The sequence below is a fragment of the Microtus oregoni genome, unplaced genomic scaffold, assembly GCF_018167655.1.
Source record: "Microtus oregoni isolate MIOR12 unplaced genomic scaffold, Mior012 000010F_ref0000083, whole genome shotgun sequence".
Taxonomy (NCBI): Eukaryota; Metazoa; Chordata; class Mammalia; order Rodentia; family Cricetidae; genus Microtus; species Microtus oregoni.
In genome coordinates this window covers 36,142,516-36,159,263 of record NW_024543069.1, presented here as the reverse complement: position 1 = coordinate 36,159,263, position 16,748 = coordinate 36,142,516, and the positions used below count along the sequence as shown (strand labels likewise).

Genomic DNA, 16,748 nt, shown 5'->3' with positions numbered 1-16,748 from the left:
GGATTTCTGGCACACAACTCTATACACAACTGAATTCTAAAAGCTCGAAAGTGAAGTACGCAAACAACAACAACAACAAAAGAAAAACCATTTTTAAAACCTGGTGCTTTAAAAAATTACTTGGAGCCCAAAATATCCAAACTCACATTGGCGGATGATTTAGACCCTGGAGTTCTGTTGTTTACCAAATACTATTCCTGATATAGTTGCCTGGGAAAAAAATTCCTATTAGCAATTTTTGGGGTCTTAGGTTATTTTTAAAACCCTCTATGGAATTTTTAGTTCCGCATACTTCTCTGTATCCTGAGCTACATTGTTCTGATAATCGATGTCCTAAATCCCATAGTTTGTGAAGAAGCAAAAAGCATTCCCCACTTACTAGAGTCCCCCACCCTGCGGCAGACATGCGATTAAAACTAAAACTTCTGAAGAGTTACGCTTATTTTACCTGATTTTTAGTTGATTAAAAAAAAAAGTTGGTGTTTTTGACAAAATTATCCAAACGTTACTAAACAGGAAGGACTTGGGTTTTTTTTTTTTTAATTGTAATTTTTGGGATCGTATCACGAACAGAAACAGAGCCATCACTAAAATCCCACAGCAGGAAATCCCACCCTGTGGTGTGTCATTATATTATATTTGCAAAAGTGAATGTCCTTTCTGGAACTTTCATATTTCACATCCTCTGAACTTTGCTGTTTTCATTTTTCTGTATAAGCACACATTTTCCCTCTACCTGGGGCACAGTGGAGTGGTGTACAAGGCTTTTTTGTTTTGTTGTTGTTTTTTAATGTTCTTCATAACTCTTTTCTAACTCATTTTTAAAGGGCGAATCCACTGTTTCCCTTAAATTGGAGGCTGACAGCTCATACACTAACAGGGGCCCTGGAACTTGTGTTCCTGCCTATAGTTGCGCTCGCAGGCAACTTTTTCAGAGTCCACATCCACCGTCGCTCAAATCCTGCTCCGGGTTTTCGCACAGCCCGCGTGATTGACACATGATATCACCGGAGGCGGGTCCCAGCGTGGAGGTGGAGGTGGCGGCGACGCTGAAATGCTGCGGAGCCCGCGCGCGAGTGCTCAGCACGCAGGAGTTTGCGGCGGACCCGCAGCCAGAGCTCTGCAGAGTAAGGAGCGGCTGCGGGCGGCGTGCATGTGCCGGGAAGGCCGGCCCCGGGCTCTGCGCTAGGCGAGAGCCTTGCCCTCCCGCCGAGGACCTGGCGAGGTCAGGTAAGAATGGTGCTTTTTATTTATTTATTTATTTATCAAGGAACTGGACGTTTTCGGAGCTGGCCGTAGCTCGGTGCCCGGCGCTCTGCGGTCGGCCCCGCAGCTGGAGAGCTGGCTCCTTTCGCTTTCCCGTAGCCGGGCAGCGAGTTCCGCGGGTGCGGACGCGGGCTGGCATCGCCGCGCACCCGCGTGTCTGTGCGCATTGTTGGCGACCGACCCGCCGGGCGCTCGTGCCAGACCTGACTTTGCCGTCCCGAGTGCGGGCTTGCCTCGAGCAGACGCGCGGCTCGGACGCGCTTTGCGCTGCTGGGCATTCCGTGGGGGCAAAACGTGCACGGCCGCGTGTGTGTCCCGGGCTCGTGACTGTCCATCACCGCGAGTAGGACAGCGTCCCGGGCTGGCAAGGGACTCACGTGTTTCTGTCTCTGCTCGTCTGCAGCCGGCGTGGCGACTGCGGGGACGCGGACCTGCGGGGACCCGAGCGCCCGGGACGACGCCGGGCCGCGCGCCTGACGACCGGGACGGGACGGTGCTGTGGAGCGGGGGCCGCGCGCACCCGGCGGATGTCCCGGAGCCGCCCTCGGCCGCCGCCAACCGCGGAGAAGCGCCCCTGCCCGGGGGCCGCCGAGGCCGCAGCGCAGGCTATGAGCGCCCGGCCGCCCCGCCGCGCTTGATGCGGCGCGCACCCCGCCCGATCGGCGCCCCGGGCCTGCGCCGCGGAGGCCGAGGTGAGTGCGGGCGGCAGGTGCGGGCCGGGGCGGGCCGGGCGATCCTGGCGGTCGTCGCGCAGCCCGTGCCAAGCGCGCGGCACCCGATGGCGCTGGGGATCCAGGGCCCGCCTGTGCTCGGAGCGCAGTGCCTCGGGACGCGGGGAGAGGGCGCTGCCTCCTCCCGCCCGCGAGCTGTATTCATTCATAACTTTTCCCCCGCCGGAGCTGCGGCGGTTCGGTGCCCCCGAGGCCTCGGCGTGGGACCTTAGCCCCCGGCGCTGCTGCCCACAGTGCTGCTGTCCGCGTGCACCGGCTCCTCTCCGGGCGGGTGCGGGGCGCCGAGATGCTCCGCCAGAGCGAACTTGCTTGGGAATGCCCTGTAAAATGCGAATTAAAGCTATGCCTGGGGGTTTCATTACTCAAGCCATTCCCACGTCTTCCTTTCTTGTGGATGAGACTTGGCACATTTAAAGTCTTCGTTTTGGAGTTTTAAATTTTTTTTTTTTAAAAAAATAGGGCACAGGAGTAACGATTGGCGGCTTTCCAGTATCGTTTAGGGCTTTGGCACTAAAGGCTGCTGTTATGCATGTGTATCTCGTGTGAGGAGAAGGTAAAATAAACCAGAGGGGCTCCCAAGAAGCTAAATATGTGTAGTCTAGGAACATTAGTTAGCATCCGTGGCAAACTGCTTTTCCTTCAGACTTGTTATTTTTTTCTTTTGGCACCTGAAAAATGGAGAGGTGTGCTGTCTTGATTTAGGGTGCATCTGTGGGTTTGGAGGAGAGCATTTCTGTGAAAAATATCCTAGATATCTACTGCCCGGAAACGGAAACGTCAGCGTTTGGTCTGTTTTAGGAAGAATGCGTTATAAGTTGGAAATTATTTCTCGACATGGAAACGTGTTTGTTGTGTCAAGATATTAGTGTATTTATCTTCTTACAAAAGGCGTGTCGATTTGGGGCTTGTTGAAAATCAAGGTCTGCCATGTAGGCGAATGAAAGGCGTTAAAGATAATGCAAAAAGACCAGAGTTCCTCTCCCTGCTCTCTAGGCTTGACACTTGTGAGCAAAAGTTATTCTGGTTTAACTTTTAAAGAAACTTATACACAGAGTGTGTGTGTGTGTAAGTATGTGTAAGGTATGCATGCCTGCGCCCGCGCGCGCGCGCTCTAGTGCCAGGACAGCCAAAGCCGCAGCCTTCTTAGTTCCGTTTAGATTCTTTTTCCTCATCTCACAGATCGGTGATGAGCTTTAGATCTGACTTGGGCCTATTGAGATTCCACGTGAGCTTGGAATAGCCAGTGTTTTGGAAATTGCCTTGATTAATTTTCTCATTAATCTAAAGCTCTTAACAGCGTACAAATAGCCAAGAGGCCGCAGAACTAAAGCCATTCTTAATCTTTTAAAAGTAGCTGACATTTTCCTTACGTGAACTGCCAGTGAACTGATAGTGAACTCTCCGAGAACAGTTCCAGGGCGCACACTGAATGCTGCCTTCGAAGGCATGCTTCATCTTAATTATTTGTTAGGTTTGCAAACAGGAAGGCATGATTTCCTCTGCATTTTAGAAGCCGGAGCGCAGCTTCTAATTTTTGTGGCATGAGATCTTTTGCTTGCTTGCTTCCTGTGATGTGGTCCTCTGCAGTCTTTTTTGGAGTTGGATTCTTGCCAGGATTCTGCATCACTGAAACCAGCCGATGGAGGAGATCATTACCAGGTGGTTTGGGCAATTTGTTACTTGACAGGCGTCCCCTCTTCCCCTTTCTCATTTCTTTGCTCTCTCACTCTTCTTTAGGATTTCCGATGCTTGCCAGGTTTCCGCTGACTGTCGGAATTGGAGATCACTCCACATGGATCCCCCAAGCCAGCATGGCAGCCACACTTCCCTAGTGGTGATTCAGCCACCGGCTCTGGAAGGCCGGCAGAGGTTAGACTATGACCGGGACACTCAGCCTGCTGCGATTCTGTCCCTGGACCAGATCAAGGCCATTAGAGGCAGCAATGAATACACAGAGGGACCTTCAGTAGTGAGAAGACCAGCTCCTCGCACTGCACCAAGACCCGAGAAGCAGGAAAGGACTCATGAAATCATACCAGCCAATGTGAATAACAGCTACGAGCACCGACCTGCCAGCCACTCCGGCAATGCCAGGGGCTCGGTGTTGAGCAGGTCAACCAGCACCGGAAGCGCCGCCAGTTCAGGGAGCAGCAGCAGCAGCAGCAGCGCCTCTTCTGAGCAGGGCCTCTTGGGAAGGTCTCCGCCCACCAGGCCCATCCCCGGTCATAGGTCAGATAGGGTCATCCGGACCCAACCCAAGCAGCTGCTTGTGGAGGACTTGAAGGGTTCCTTGAAAGAGGACCCCACCCAGCACAAGTTCATTTGCGAACAGTGTGGCAAGTGTAAGTGCGGAGAGTGTACAGCCCCCCGGACTCTGCCCTCCTGCCTGGCCTGCGACCGCCAGTGCCTCTGCTCCGCGGAGAGCATGGTGGAGTACGGGACCTGCATGTGCCTGGTCAAGGGCATTTTCTACCACTGCTCCAATGATGACGACGGGGGCTCTTACTCGGATAACCCGTGCTCCTGTTCGCAGTCGCACTGCTGCTTCAGATACTTGTGCATGGGAGCCCTGTCTTTGTGCCTCCCCTGCTTGCTCTGCTACCCTCCCGCCAAGGGCTGCCTGAAGATGTGCAGGGGTTGTTACGACTGGACCCACCGCCCTGGCTGCAGGTGTAGAAACTCCAACACTGTCTATTGTAAGCTGGAGAGCTGCCCCTCCAGGGCTCAGGGCAAGCCATCATGATTTCTGGAGGTGGCTTAAGACCTCCGGAGCGTCTGACTTCTGAACTGCGGCTGTTAAGAAACGTGGTGTTTCTTCTCGAGTCTCTCCTGTCTCTGTAGGAGCGGACGGTGTTCCTGCGCCCAGCTCGCTCTCACCCCACGGCAAAGGTGCTGGGAGCTGGGGGTACCTGTGGAGCGTTGGTGTGATGCCAGCTTTCCAGCTGTGTCCAGCGAGGATGCATGCACGCCCAGACTTGGCTGAGAGATGTTCGGGGTCGGGTACTGTGGGATCAGGGACTTGGTTTGGTTTATTACAAAGTAACCATGTAAGTGCTTAAATAAGCTATATATTAATCTGCCTCTGATGAGAGCTATCTTAGCCCCCATCCCCCAGTCGAAGGGGAGGATCTGCTCCTTAGAACACCATTTGCTCTGCGACGGACAGCTTGCTGCCCTCTCCTTCCAGCCCCCAGATTCTCCCCACAGTGCACTGTGGAGATGCCAGTGGGTAGTCCTCCCTCCCCACCCTTTCTGCCCTAGATCTAGATTCACCCTGCAATGTTGGTTTTCACATTGGAGATGATGCTGGCTAGTCCGCCCTGTTCCTCCTAGCGTCCTGTGTCTGTGAAGGACTTCCCACCCCAACTTCGCTGAGGGCAGAGCTAACTTGTAGTTGAAATTCCTGTCTGGTCCGCCCCTAGGCCTCTCAGAGCTACAGTCCCCTAAGGTGCCCTTGGCCTCTGACTGGCCTTTTGACTCTTAACAGCTGGGTGTTTCCAATCCTTCCTGTGTTTTCATTGCCTTAGCCACAAATTGTGGTGCTTTTTGTATATTATATGTGTAAACCACAAAGTTGAATCCTGGCTATTTTTAAGACAAAAGTCTGTTAAACTTTTTTATTGTAAAGAATATTTATTATGCGAATCTCTATTATTTTATGATATTTATTGCAAAAGACTGTTGAAATGTACTCATATCTGAATATAACATATCACTACTTCATGAGAAACAAGATGACTCGAAGAAAGTACATAAAGTACATATATGTTAACTACAATGCAGAAAATATATTAACTAATGAAACCGTCTCTTGAGTTCATCATTCTTTTTAGCCTATGCTGCTGTGGAAATGTGGAAATGTTACTTGATTTAATTAACCTTTTCAGACTTGAAGTTACAAAGTCTGGGCACAGGTGGCTTCAAGTTTTAAACAGAATGTTTCCTGCAGAGTCATTTAGTCAAAATTCTATGGTCTGGGTTGTTTCATCAAATACCCAAATGAGTTCTTTGTAAAGTAAAGGGTGTTTTGTTTTGTTTTTTTAAGATTAATGTCCCCACTTTATTTTGTAAGTGTGAGTTTTGTTCATATCATAGTTTCTTAAGATGAGGCAAAATTACTTTTTGAAAAGTGTTTACCTTAACTCTGACCGTTCAGAGATTAGTTTCCAACCATAGGGCTTAAATGATTTAGTAATGTAAACATGCTAGGAGCCTCTGGAGCTGTCCCTCCTGCAAGCATTTTTATAATTAGGAATTAGGATTGCCAGAGGAAGCTCATATGCCAGAGAGCTGTCCAGGAACCTTCCTGTGGCAGCCTTGCCTTTCCCTTTGGTGGACGTCACCCAGCTGCATTCCGTGTCCTGTTAGCCTGAGCCTCAGATGGGAAAACAAAATGTCGATGCCTTACTCCTGGAGCTGGAAAAGTGACTATGGACCCGGAGTCACGGTCTGGTAGACATCTGCATCTTAGGTTTTGTTTGTAGACCTCGATCTCACCAGGTCCCTGACCTGCATTTGAGAGGAGGATGGCGGTAATTCAAACCCAGGGCACCGGAAGCCACCCAGCTTCCTGTCGTGGTTTCTTGTGTATTCTTCCATAGCTGAGCTTTCGTGTTTTATCAGACAATGTGCGACTGGGAGAAACTTGACGTCGTTTTCTGTCGGGTCACTAAAGCTGCTGCTTGGCATCATGATATTTTTATAGTTAAAATATTTTCTCAGCTCGGCCCCCAAGGGGAAATTTTAAATGAACTAAAGTGTTCAAAGGGCACTTTGAAATACGTAGTATTTCAAAATGTGAACTTGGGAACTTGAGTACCCATTTCACTGATGTCTTAGTGTTTGTATTTTCCCCGAGCTGGCACTTCACTGAAGTCTGTCAGCAGCGGGCTGCTCGGGCTCTGGCTTTTCCAGGTGCTGTCAGACACTGCGTAGTTAGGAGCTGGTGTGACTTCCAGTGGAGCTGTAGTGACCAGTCTAAGAAGCATTGGCTTAGTCTAAAAGCAGTTGAACCTCTTTTAGCGGAAAGCTTGCTGTACGTAGGGGTTAGCATCAGCTGTGTGCTGTAGAGTTTTAGCGCCAGCTCTAGACAGAGAGCTTATTGCTTGTCTTGGTGTTCGTTCCTTCTCTGATAACTTCAGACTGCTCAGAAGTGGCGTAGGTTTACAGCTGGGCCCTCTTGACAAGCCTGTCAGATTGGCAAAGCATAGATCTCTGACTCTTCATAGACAGGACAGCCTGCTCTGTGATGTTGTCTCTTGCTAAGTTCTGGAGGCCTGGGCTTCTGAACCTAACTAACCCTGACCACTGCCGTGAACTTGATAATGTTGGCAGGGAAGGCACACCGGGCATACGGCCTAAGTGTTTCATTCTTATGCTTGGCCATTCTACTTCAGCTGGAACCCATGGCAGATTGGATGCCTATAAAACAAAACAAAAACAAACAAAAGCTAGCCATGAGCTTCCAATCCTCCTGCCTTGGCCCCCCCAATATGCTAGCATCATAGATGTACCAAGCACGCATGTTGCTGGCTTGGTGTTGAGGAAATGCTTCATTTCTGGTGTATTTTCTTAATGCTGATTTTTTTTTTTTGAGACTTATTGCTGACTTAGATAATTTAATTGGGAATAGTGGAAGCCATGTGGGATTTCTGAACTGAGCAATTTCCTGTACCAAAGCTTGTGAGATGGAACCCAGCAGGAAGGGGGAATAGCCAAAGTAGACAAGTTCCGTTCTCTGAGGGCCAAGGTGACTCTTTAAATATAGCTCATACCATAGGACGCGCTAGTTGTCACTCAAAAGCAGTGGTCTTCAGTGGGAAAGGAAATGAACTGAGAGCTAATCAACTCATTTTTTTTAAACCTGATTTGGAGTTGAACAAAAACTCAACTGAAAAATTCTGTTTTCTGAGCCTAGCGGAGGAAAAAATTATCATGAAGCATTAAAACAAGAGGCTTTATTATCTTTCCATTTAAAAAATAATGTGATGAGTTTGTGGCAGATTTTATATAAAACCATGTAAGAACATCGACTCCTTTTGAAACATACCAGTTACTGAATCAAAAGAATCTGGATGGGCCTTTAGTACATCCCCACTGTGCTTTTTTTGTTTGTTCTGTTTTTAGGTGTTTGAGGGCTTTTAAAGCATCTTCTAAACTTGAATTCTTTCGGTTAAATGATAGTTGAGATCCGTCCTCTGCCATCAGCAGCTCATGAGTATAGTACAATTAAAATGCCCATATATGTACCCAGCAGTGGCTGTCACAGGCATGTTTACGCACAGTAGACTGTTAGAGCTGCAGACGGATCCCTTCAGATGTTTTGTATTTTAATTGATGGGGGAGGAGTGATGGGCATGTTGCAGTGCACAGGGCGGACGCACCAGGTAAACTCTTTGCAGTCATTATTGGTCCACCATGTAGACTGCGCCATGGAGCAGGGAGGCAGGCGTCAGCCAGTATATTTTAATATTTCTCTATCAGGTATGAAAACATGTTGCTGGTTAAACATTTTATTTATTTTTTTTTAATTTATTAAGGATTTCTGCCTCGTCCCCGCAACCGCTTCCCATTTCCCTCCCCCTCCCCCGATCAAGTCCCCCTCCCTCATCTGCTTGAAGAGCAATCAGGGTTCCCTGACCTGTGGAAGCCCAAGGACTGCCCACCTCTATCCGGTCATCCAAACTGCCTAGGCTCCCACAAAGCCAGTACGTGCAGTAGGATCAAAAACCCACTGCGATAAGGTCATAGGTCAGACCTGGTCTGAAGACTCTCTGGAGAAGGGACCCCCGTACTGTTTCAAAAGACTGCTTGGGTGTCTTTATCAGGCAGTTTGGGAACGGACTCAGGTAGCTTGCTGTCTTCACTTTGAGACTTCAGAAGGTAAAAGCTTGTGGTGTCTGGGGACTGGCCAGGACTCTTTGATGTGGTAGAGAATTTTTCCTTCATTTTCCTCCTGGCTGCACGTTGCCTTTACTGCCTCTTTCTTTTATTTTTTATTTATTATTTTTTTTATCAGTCTTGCGTCACAGTGAAGACACTTGACTGTGAGTTAAGAAATGGACCCGTCTTCTCCGTATGTTTGCTCAGGTGTCTGGGACAAGTGGCAGATGGCTTCGTTGCCCTGGTTATTTTTCATGTGTTAATATTAAAATGAGCATCAAGCTGAGCCTGTGCCTGCCCTGTGCCATCTTCTGAGGTGATAATAGACCTGATAGGGTCCTACCTTTGGCGAGAAGCAACAGCAACTTGGTGTATAGGTGTGAACTTGAATGGTGGCAATCTTACCATTTTCCTGAGTGTGATCAAGAAATTACATTAACTGTGCTTTCCCGCATCCTTGATTGATGTTATCTGTCAGGCCATTCCATACCTGGCATGCTAATAATTCTAACTGCAAAAGCCAGGAGAGAGGCCCAGGACTGTTCTGAACTGGCTGTTTAGGAAGGTGATCTGGCAGCACCGCTTGCTCGCAATCTGAAAACTATTTGAAAAAAGCCATCACGGACCTTCGATTTTCGTGCAGAAAGAAACAGCGGCTGTCTAAACCAGTCTTTATCTTAGGAGCAAGAAGTCCAGTGCCAGACAACTATCGGCCTGGAGTCACACTCTAGCAGTCAAAATAAACTTTATTGAAAAACAAGTAAACAGAGCCTTGCTTTCTGCATTTGTCTTCACAGTAAACAGCTGGAAGGAAGCTTAGAGACATCGACCAGGAAGATGGGGGCTTGGTGGATGTTCCAGGTTAGTTTACAATAAAATCGAGCAAATTTGTTAAAATAGTGGATGAGGTGGTAGTTTTGAAAAAGACCAGCACCAGAAGCTAGACATAAAGGATGGAAGAAAACCGAACTCCGTTTGCCGGCTGAAGATGTTAGTGTTAGTCTTCCGGGAGGACAAGTCACCTGCCGTATCACTGATGGACAAAACTTTCCTACCCAGAATCTCTGAAAGGGTCCTTGGCTTCTGACTCAGAAACGGCCCCCATGCTCCTGACACTCAGTGTAGTAAGGTTCCAAAGTTAGCTTGCAGGCGCATGCCTAGAAATTGTGAAAGCGGAGCAGAGCTCGGGTGAGGACAGCGACCCAGAGGAGGAAGGTCCGGAAAGGCTAAGCTGAAGTGGACGGAACTGGAGACGCAAGAGTAGGAAGAACAGAAAGCCGCAGGACCACAGGGCTGGTTACACGTGGGCTCGCAAGGGAGCCAGCCGGGAATAAGACAAATGTTTGGGGCCCCAGCAAACGGGAGAAGGGTGGATCTGTTGAATGGGTGTGATTCATTGTGGGTGGACTTGAGGAAACGTTTGAGAGCTACTGAGGTAATCATGAGGCATGACCGTGGGAAAGGCCTGGAGTTCAGGGAGGGAGCGAAGGCTTAGCGTCTGCGTGGTAGTGGGGGTGGCAGGAGGTTAACTGAGAGGTTTTCTGTTTATGGTTTTCCTTCCTTCCCTTCTTTCCTTCCTCCCTCCCTCCTTTTCTTCCTCCCTCCCTCTCTCCCTCTCTCCCTCCTTCCCTTCCTTTCTTCTTCCTTTTTTTTTTTTTTGAGTCCAATCTGACCTGGAACTTACTGTGTAGCCATCGATGACCTTGACCATCTGATCCTCCTGCCTCTAATTTCAGAGTGTTGGGGTTACACGTGTGTGCCCCCACTCTGCTTATGCAGTGCTGGGGACTGAACCCAGAGTCTCCTGCCTGTGGGGCAAGCACTCTCCGGACTGAGCTATCTTTAGCCTCAAGAGAGTTTTGGGAACCCCCTATGTTTTAGGCATCAGAAGGCAGTACAATGTCAATGGGAGGGGCGGGGGGCGGTAAGTGGCATAGCCACCAAGGACCTAAGACTCTCAGATAGAAATTAGTAATGTACATCCAAACCGTGGTGAGCCAACTAGTGAAGAGCCATGATGAACAGCAGCGGTCGTATGATAAACTAGTTAAAAAGTAACTTGGCAAGCCCCAAGAAAGAAGAGAGGAAAGAGCAAGTGGATATTGAGCGTGGACAGGAAGGCTAGAAAGGTAAGAAGACATGGGAGGTAGAAGACGTGGACCTGTTGATAGGTGCTTCACGGACTGGCCAGGACTTGGGGGAGTGGGGCGTCAGCACACATGGAGCAGGAATGTCTGAAGGCCGAGGGCCTTTGATGTTACTGAGGCGCAGTTAGAGGTCGTTGAGGCAGGGTGTCACCCAGGGGCTGTGAGAAGCGCTACCTCACCAAGGGTTTGGGACATTTTGGACAGTGCTCAAGGGTTTGCTGAAAGGCCAGGTCAGAAGACTGGGCGGTCCCGGTGAGGGTGGCCCAGGTGGACCAGGAGGGAAGAATAGGAAAGACAGCTGTGGGCCCAGCAGCTCTGAGTCAGGATCCTGGCAGGCAGCCACAGCTTGTGCTGAGGAAGTCTGGGGAGGAGGAACGGCAGGAGGAAGGGGAGGCTGAGGATCTGGAAGAGTGTGTAAGCAATAGAGTGCCAGAAGTAGGGCTGGAGGAGCAAGCCCAGAGGCTGGTTCTCCCATCTGGAAAACAGGTGCTCTGATTTTTAAAAAGATTATCATATTTATTTATTTATTTTATGTGTATGGATTATTTGCTTGTGTGTTTGCTTCACATCCCTGCTCCTGGTTCCCTTCAGAAGCCAGAAGAAGGCATCAGATCCTCTGGAACTAGAGTTGATTATGGTTGTGTGGGTGCTGGAAACCAAAATCAGGTCCTGTACAGAAACAAGTGTTCCTCACCAGCGGGCCGCCTCGCCAGCCTGCTCTAACTTGCTTCAAGTTCAACAACAGTTTGTCTGAATAGGAAGTACTCCCCTACAGCCTCAGGTATTGGTGTCCAGGCAGGTTTAGGTGGTACAGCTCTGCTGGAGGAAGTCATCCCTGGGAATGGCTCACGGCTCCGTTGGTTCTGTGCTTGTAGTGTGAGGATGTGTGCTCTCGGCTTCCTTCCTGCTCACGCCTGCCCATAACTGCCGAGCTTCCCCAACATGATGGATTCTTGCTCTTCTTGAACTGTAAACCCAAATAAACCCTTCTGTGAGTTGGCTTGGTGGTACATCACAGCTACAGATAAGGAGCTGTGGTCTGACAAAATGTACGATTCTTCTTATAGATGGCATCTCATGAAGTCTGGGTTGGCTAGAGCTCAACACATCGCTGAGGATGACTTTGAACTTCTGATTCTCCTGCTAACACAGGGACTCCAGGCGTACGACTTTACATCTAGGCTTATGTAGAACCAAGGATGGAGCCCAGGGTTTCATCAATGCTAGGCAAATGTCCTGAGTTTTATCTCCAGTCCCAGGTTTATGATTTCTTTTTTTTTTAAATATTTATTTATTTATTATGTATACAATGTTCTGTCTGTGTGTATTTCTGCAGGCCAGAAGAGGGTACCAGACCTCATTACAGATGGTTGTGAGCCACCATGTGGTTGCTGGGAATTGAACTCAGGATCTTTGGAAGAGCAGGCAATGCTCTTAACCGCTGAGCCATCTCTCCAGCCCCCTTATGATTTCTTAAAGAACAGTCTTCAGGAGCAAACTAGGAAGAGTTTATGGCAAGTGGGGTGTGCCTTATTTATGGAAATGGTCTGCACATAAAATCCCTACTGGACAGAGAAAACACCTTCGTGAAGACTGGTGAAACAGTCGGTGCACTCGAGGAATAGGCAGGAGCAAAAGGCCTGTTTCTCGAATTCTTGCATTGGCAGAGGCTGGCACAGTGTGGCTAAGGGTGGCTGGGCATGGCTGAGAGTGACAGAGAGTGGCCGAGGGTGGCAAAGGGTGCGGCACCTACACCTGAGTTCTGTCCTTCCCTCTAGGTTTGCATGCTGCAGATTGACAGTAAAAGCTGCAGTCAATCTGATTCCCTAAGGGAAGAACAGTCAGTTTTTCTGGGATGCTGGGAACCGCCTCTGCCCACCAGGAGAGAGAGAGAGAGAGAGAGAGAGAGAGAGAGAGAGAGAGAGAGACCCTGTAGTGTCTGCCGTCCCTCCAGAGCTCAGGCGGGTTCCTCCATGGTTTCTAACCTGTTTGAAATTGCCTGTCACTTGGTCTTTGTTATTCATGCTTGGTCAGGTTGTTTGTTTGTTTTGGTCTTTGGTGCTGGAAATATAATTCAGAAGGAGTTAAAAGAAAGTAGAAATGACGCTAAAAGCTGCAGTCAAACTTCTGGGACCCCGAACATGCTTGTTCTTACTGTAGAGGAGCTAGTGGGGACTGGGACGTGGGTCATGTCAGGGGCATGCCTGCCATCCAAGCATAAGGACCCAACTCGGATCCCCAAACCCCATGTGGGAAGCAAGGCATGGTGTGCACATCACTGATTGGAGGGAGACAGATGATGTTGGCCTCTGCTGCTCACACACACACACACATGCGCACTCACACATATGTGAAAATACCTGTAGGCACACACACACACACACACACACACGTGCACACACACAAATCAGGAAATATCTTTTATTTCAGTGACTTTCAGTTTCACCCCTAAAAGCTTCAGTGTAAGGAAACAAGCCAAGACTGATAACCAAACTGAATCTGTTCCTAAAGTTAACAACATTAGCAAGTTTTAGAAAAATAAAATTAGTTTGACTTTGTTGACAGTGTGTTCATGTATCCAAAGACCACACACATGTGCTCAGAATCCCAGCATCTGAGCAGTGATTGGTCAGGTTTCTGTATCACCATTGGTGCTGTTGCAGTTGGAAAACGGGGTCATGTGAACATCCTGGGGGAGAGGAGAATGGATGCTGCAAGCCAGGGGAGGCTTCCCTGAGAAGACCCGAGTGAGCTATAGAATATGGCAGGGTGGTGGGGAAGCGAGCCACAGAGAAGTAGCAAGGTGAAATCACACACATTTGGTGTCTGGACTTGGAAGTTGCCTGGTGTCTTAGGTTTATGTTGCTCTGATAAACATCATGACCCAAAACAACTTGGGGAGGAAAGGGTTTATTTCAGCTTATAGCTCTCAGGACACATCTTCACTGATGAAGCTCAGAGCAGGAACTCAAGCAGGAACACGAAGGCAGGAGCTGAAGCAGAAGCCATGGAGGAGTGCTGCTTACTGGCCTGCTCTCCATGGCTTGCTCAGCCTGCTTTCTATACAGTCTAGGACTACCTCCCTAGGGGTAGCACCACCCACAATGGCCTGGCCCTGCCACATAAATGCCTTACAGACTTGCCAACAGGCAATCTGATGGAGACATTTTCTCAATTGAGGTTTCTCTTCCCAGATAACTCTAGCTTGTGTCATGTACACACACACACACACAGACACACAGACACACACAGACACACACACACACCAACAAAACCCAAACCAAACCAATTGAAAAAAACACAAAAGGCCAACCAGGACACCTGAGAAGGACTCAGCTTTGGCAGCAATAAGCTCTGAAAGTGAGCTCTGTCCTGTGGGAAGTCGGAGCTATTCCAAGAACAATGGGACCAGACTTGGAGTTTCAGGGCGGTTCCTCAGACAGTCCTGGAGAAAGCTTCAGGAGAAAGCTGAGGAACTGGTATCGGGGAATATTATTTTAAGGTGTGCTGCTATTGTTTATGCTGCATTTGTTTAACTCTGTGAAGCTGTGATTCTTTACCTGTCTAAAACACCTGATGGTCTAATAAAGAGCTGAACAGCCGGTAGCGAGGCAGGAACAAGGATAGGCAGGGCTGGCAGACAGAGAAGATAAATAGAAGAAAAAAACAAGGAAGAAGAGGAACAAGCGGAGGAGAGAAGGACACCAGGGGCCAGCCACCCAACTACACAGCAAGACACAGAGAAAGAGCGAAAGTAAGATTCATAGAAGAGAAAGATAAAAGCCCAGAGGCAAAAGGTATCGAGGTAATTTAAGAAAAGCTGGCAAGAAACGAGCCAAGCTAAGGCCAGATATGTATAACTAAAAATAAGCCTCTGCGTGTGATTTATTTGGGAGCTGGGTGGTGGGCCCCTCAAAAAGCCAAAAGAGTAAAACTTTGCACAACAGACCGGAGGTTGAAGGAAAGGCCCAATGGACGGTGAGGTGAGCTCTCGGCTGAGACCGGATGTCTGGTGACGGGGTTGGAGGAGGACTCTGGTGCAGCTGCTGTCTGTAAGCAGAGATGTGTTTCTAGAAAGGAATGAAGAGCTGGGAAGGCCAACATTTGTCTCCCCCTGTTCTACTAACTGCACCGCTTGCTCCCGGAACTGTTAATAAGTAATCCAGGGGCCAGGAAGCAAGAAGGCCGCCGAGAGCTACCAACCCCAACAGAAACATTATCAATTCCTTCCTCCACCCCAGCGCTCCGGAGTTCCCTGCCTCGCACTCAGGAAGGTGTATTAAGTGTGTAAGCCCTGTTTGCCGGAGTCAAATCCTAGAATTTTAACATTCCAAGTCGGCCACACCCTCTGTTTCCTCAAACCACTCCTTCTCCTTCCCTGGGAGCCCCATCCCCAAGGGCTTCAACCAGCCCTGCGCTTCACACCATTGGAGAAAACCAGTATTTCAGGGTCCTGACTTTCCTGATCCTGCTGTGTTTTTCTGTCCCTTGGCGAAGGAAGGGGGGGTGGGGGGGCAGTGCTGCCTGCGGAAGAGTCTACAAGGCCATTGGAAGTTAGGGTCTTAAGCCTCTCAAACTTAAACCAGGAGGGGCTTTAAAATCAACGTGATTTTTTTTCTTCAGTGCTTAAAAAGCTGATCCGAAAGAGAACTCTCTGAAAGAAAGGGTGCACAGTGGTGGGGGTGGGGAGAGCTACTGTTCAGAGACCTGGACTGGATTGGGAGCTGGGTCAGTGGGACTTCTGGGGAAGCGTGAGAACTTGAGTTTATAGTCCCAGCACCCCAAGCCAAGTGGCAGTGTGTGCCTGTAACCCCGCAGTGGGTGGGTGCGGACGGTGGCTCTCTGGAGCTTGCTGGTCAGGTCACCTGGCTAAGCGGGCGAGTTCCAAGTTCAGCCAGAGACCTTGTGCCCCAGAATAGAGTGGAGAGCCCTAGAGGAAGCCGGCCAACGTTGACCTCTGGCCTCCACACGTGTGTGTAGGCTCCGCCCTCGGGCTGCTGATTTCGTTGCACAGACCTGCCCATACTCGGAATCTGGGCGCTTAATTGACAGCTTCTGAGAGGGGCGCATAGGAAGTGGATGCAGGGGAGTCGTGTGTGTGTGTGTGTGTGTGTGTGTGTGTGTGTGCGCGCGCGCGCGCGCATGTGCACGTGTAGTAATTGAAAGCACAAGAATTCGGGGTTCAGAACTGGTCCCTTTTGTTTTCGGGTTTGAAATGCTTGTAGATGCCGGGCTGGAAGTGGGATGGCTCCAGGGTTTGAGGTGGAGAGAGCTGGAAAGCCCCACTTGGAAGGTGATCATTAGAATGGGGGGTGGGGGGGATGATGTATCTCAAAGTGTACCTGTCAGCACTGCCTCTCCACCCCAGACAGTGGCCAGTACGTCCCTCCACACACACGGAGTGGGTGCATGGTCTTGGGTGGATGTTTTAGTGGGGGTAGGGACCCTCTTCAGGGGGGGATGCCCTTTGTTTGGATGGTAAAAAGAAGGCAAATTCTGGAAAGAAGAAAAACTGGCAGAGCTCTTGAAAAAAAAAGTCTGTTCCAACTTGCCTGTCTTGAAAAAAGAAACTCCAACATTCCTTGAGAAGCAGTTTTTTCAAAGTATTTGCCCTGGAGCCCTCCTTCCTACTCAGCCAAGCCTACCTTTCAAAACAAACATTTCTTCCTTTCTACTACAGAGTGTGAGGAAGTTCCCCTGAGCTAGTGCCCTACAAACAGAT

At 49.3% G+C, this 16,748-nt stretch overlaps 1 protein-coding gene across 2 annotated transcripts; it reads left to right on the top strand.

The window, feature by feature from the left end:
• Positions 1-1,026: 1,026 nt before the first annotated feature.
• Spry1 (sprouty RTK signaling antagonist 1) lies at positions 1,027-5,800 on the top strand. Of its 2 annotated transcripts, XM_041659567.1 has the most exons (3): positions 1,028-1,230; positions 1,670-1,958; positions 3,735-5,800. In XM_041659567.1, the coding sequence occupies exon 3, from the start codon at positions 3,790-3,792 to the stop codon at positions 4,738-4,740; it is 951 nt and encodes a 316-aa protein (XP_041515501.1). In that variant the 5' UTR covers positions 1,028-1,230; positions 1,670-1,958; positions 3,735-3,789; the 3' UTR covers positions 4,741-5,800. The 2 variants fall into 2 exon arrangements, with proteins under 2 accessions (XP_041515503.1, XP_041515501.1); XM_041659569.1 differs by lacking the exon at positions 1,670-1,958 and having other exon boundaries at positions 1,027-1,230.
• The last annotated feature ends 10,948 nt before the right edge of the window (positions 5,801-16,748 follow it).

Coding starts and splice junctions, on each gene's coding strand:
- Spry1 (XM_041659569.1), top strand. CDS start 3,790: ATGGATCCCCCAAGCCAGCATGGCAGCCACACTTCCCTAGTGGTGATT.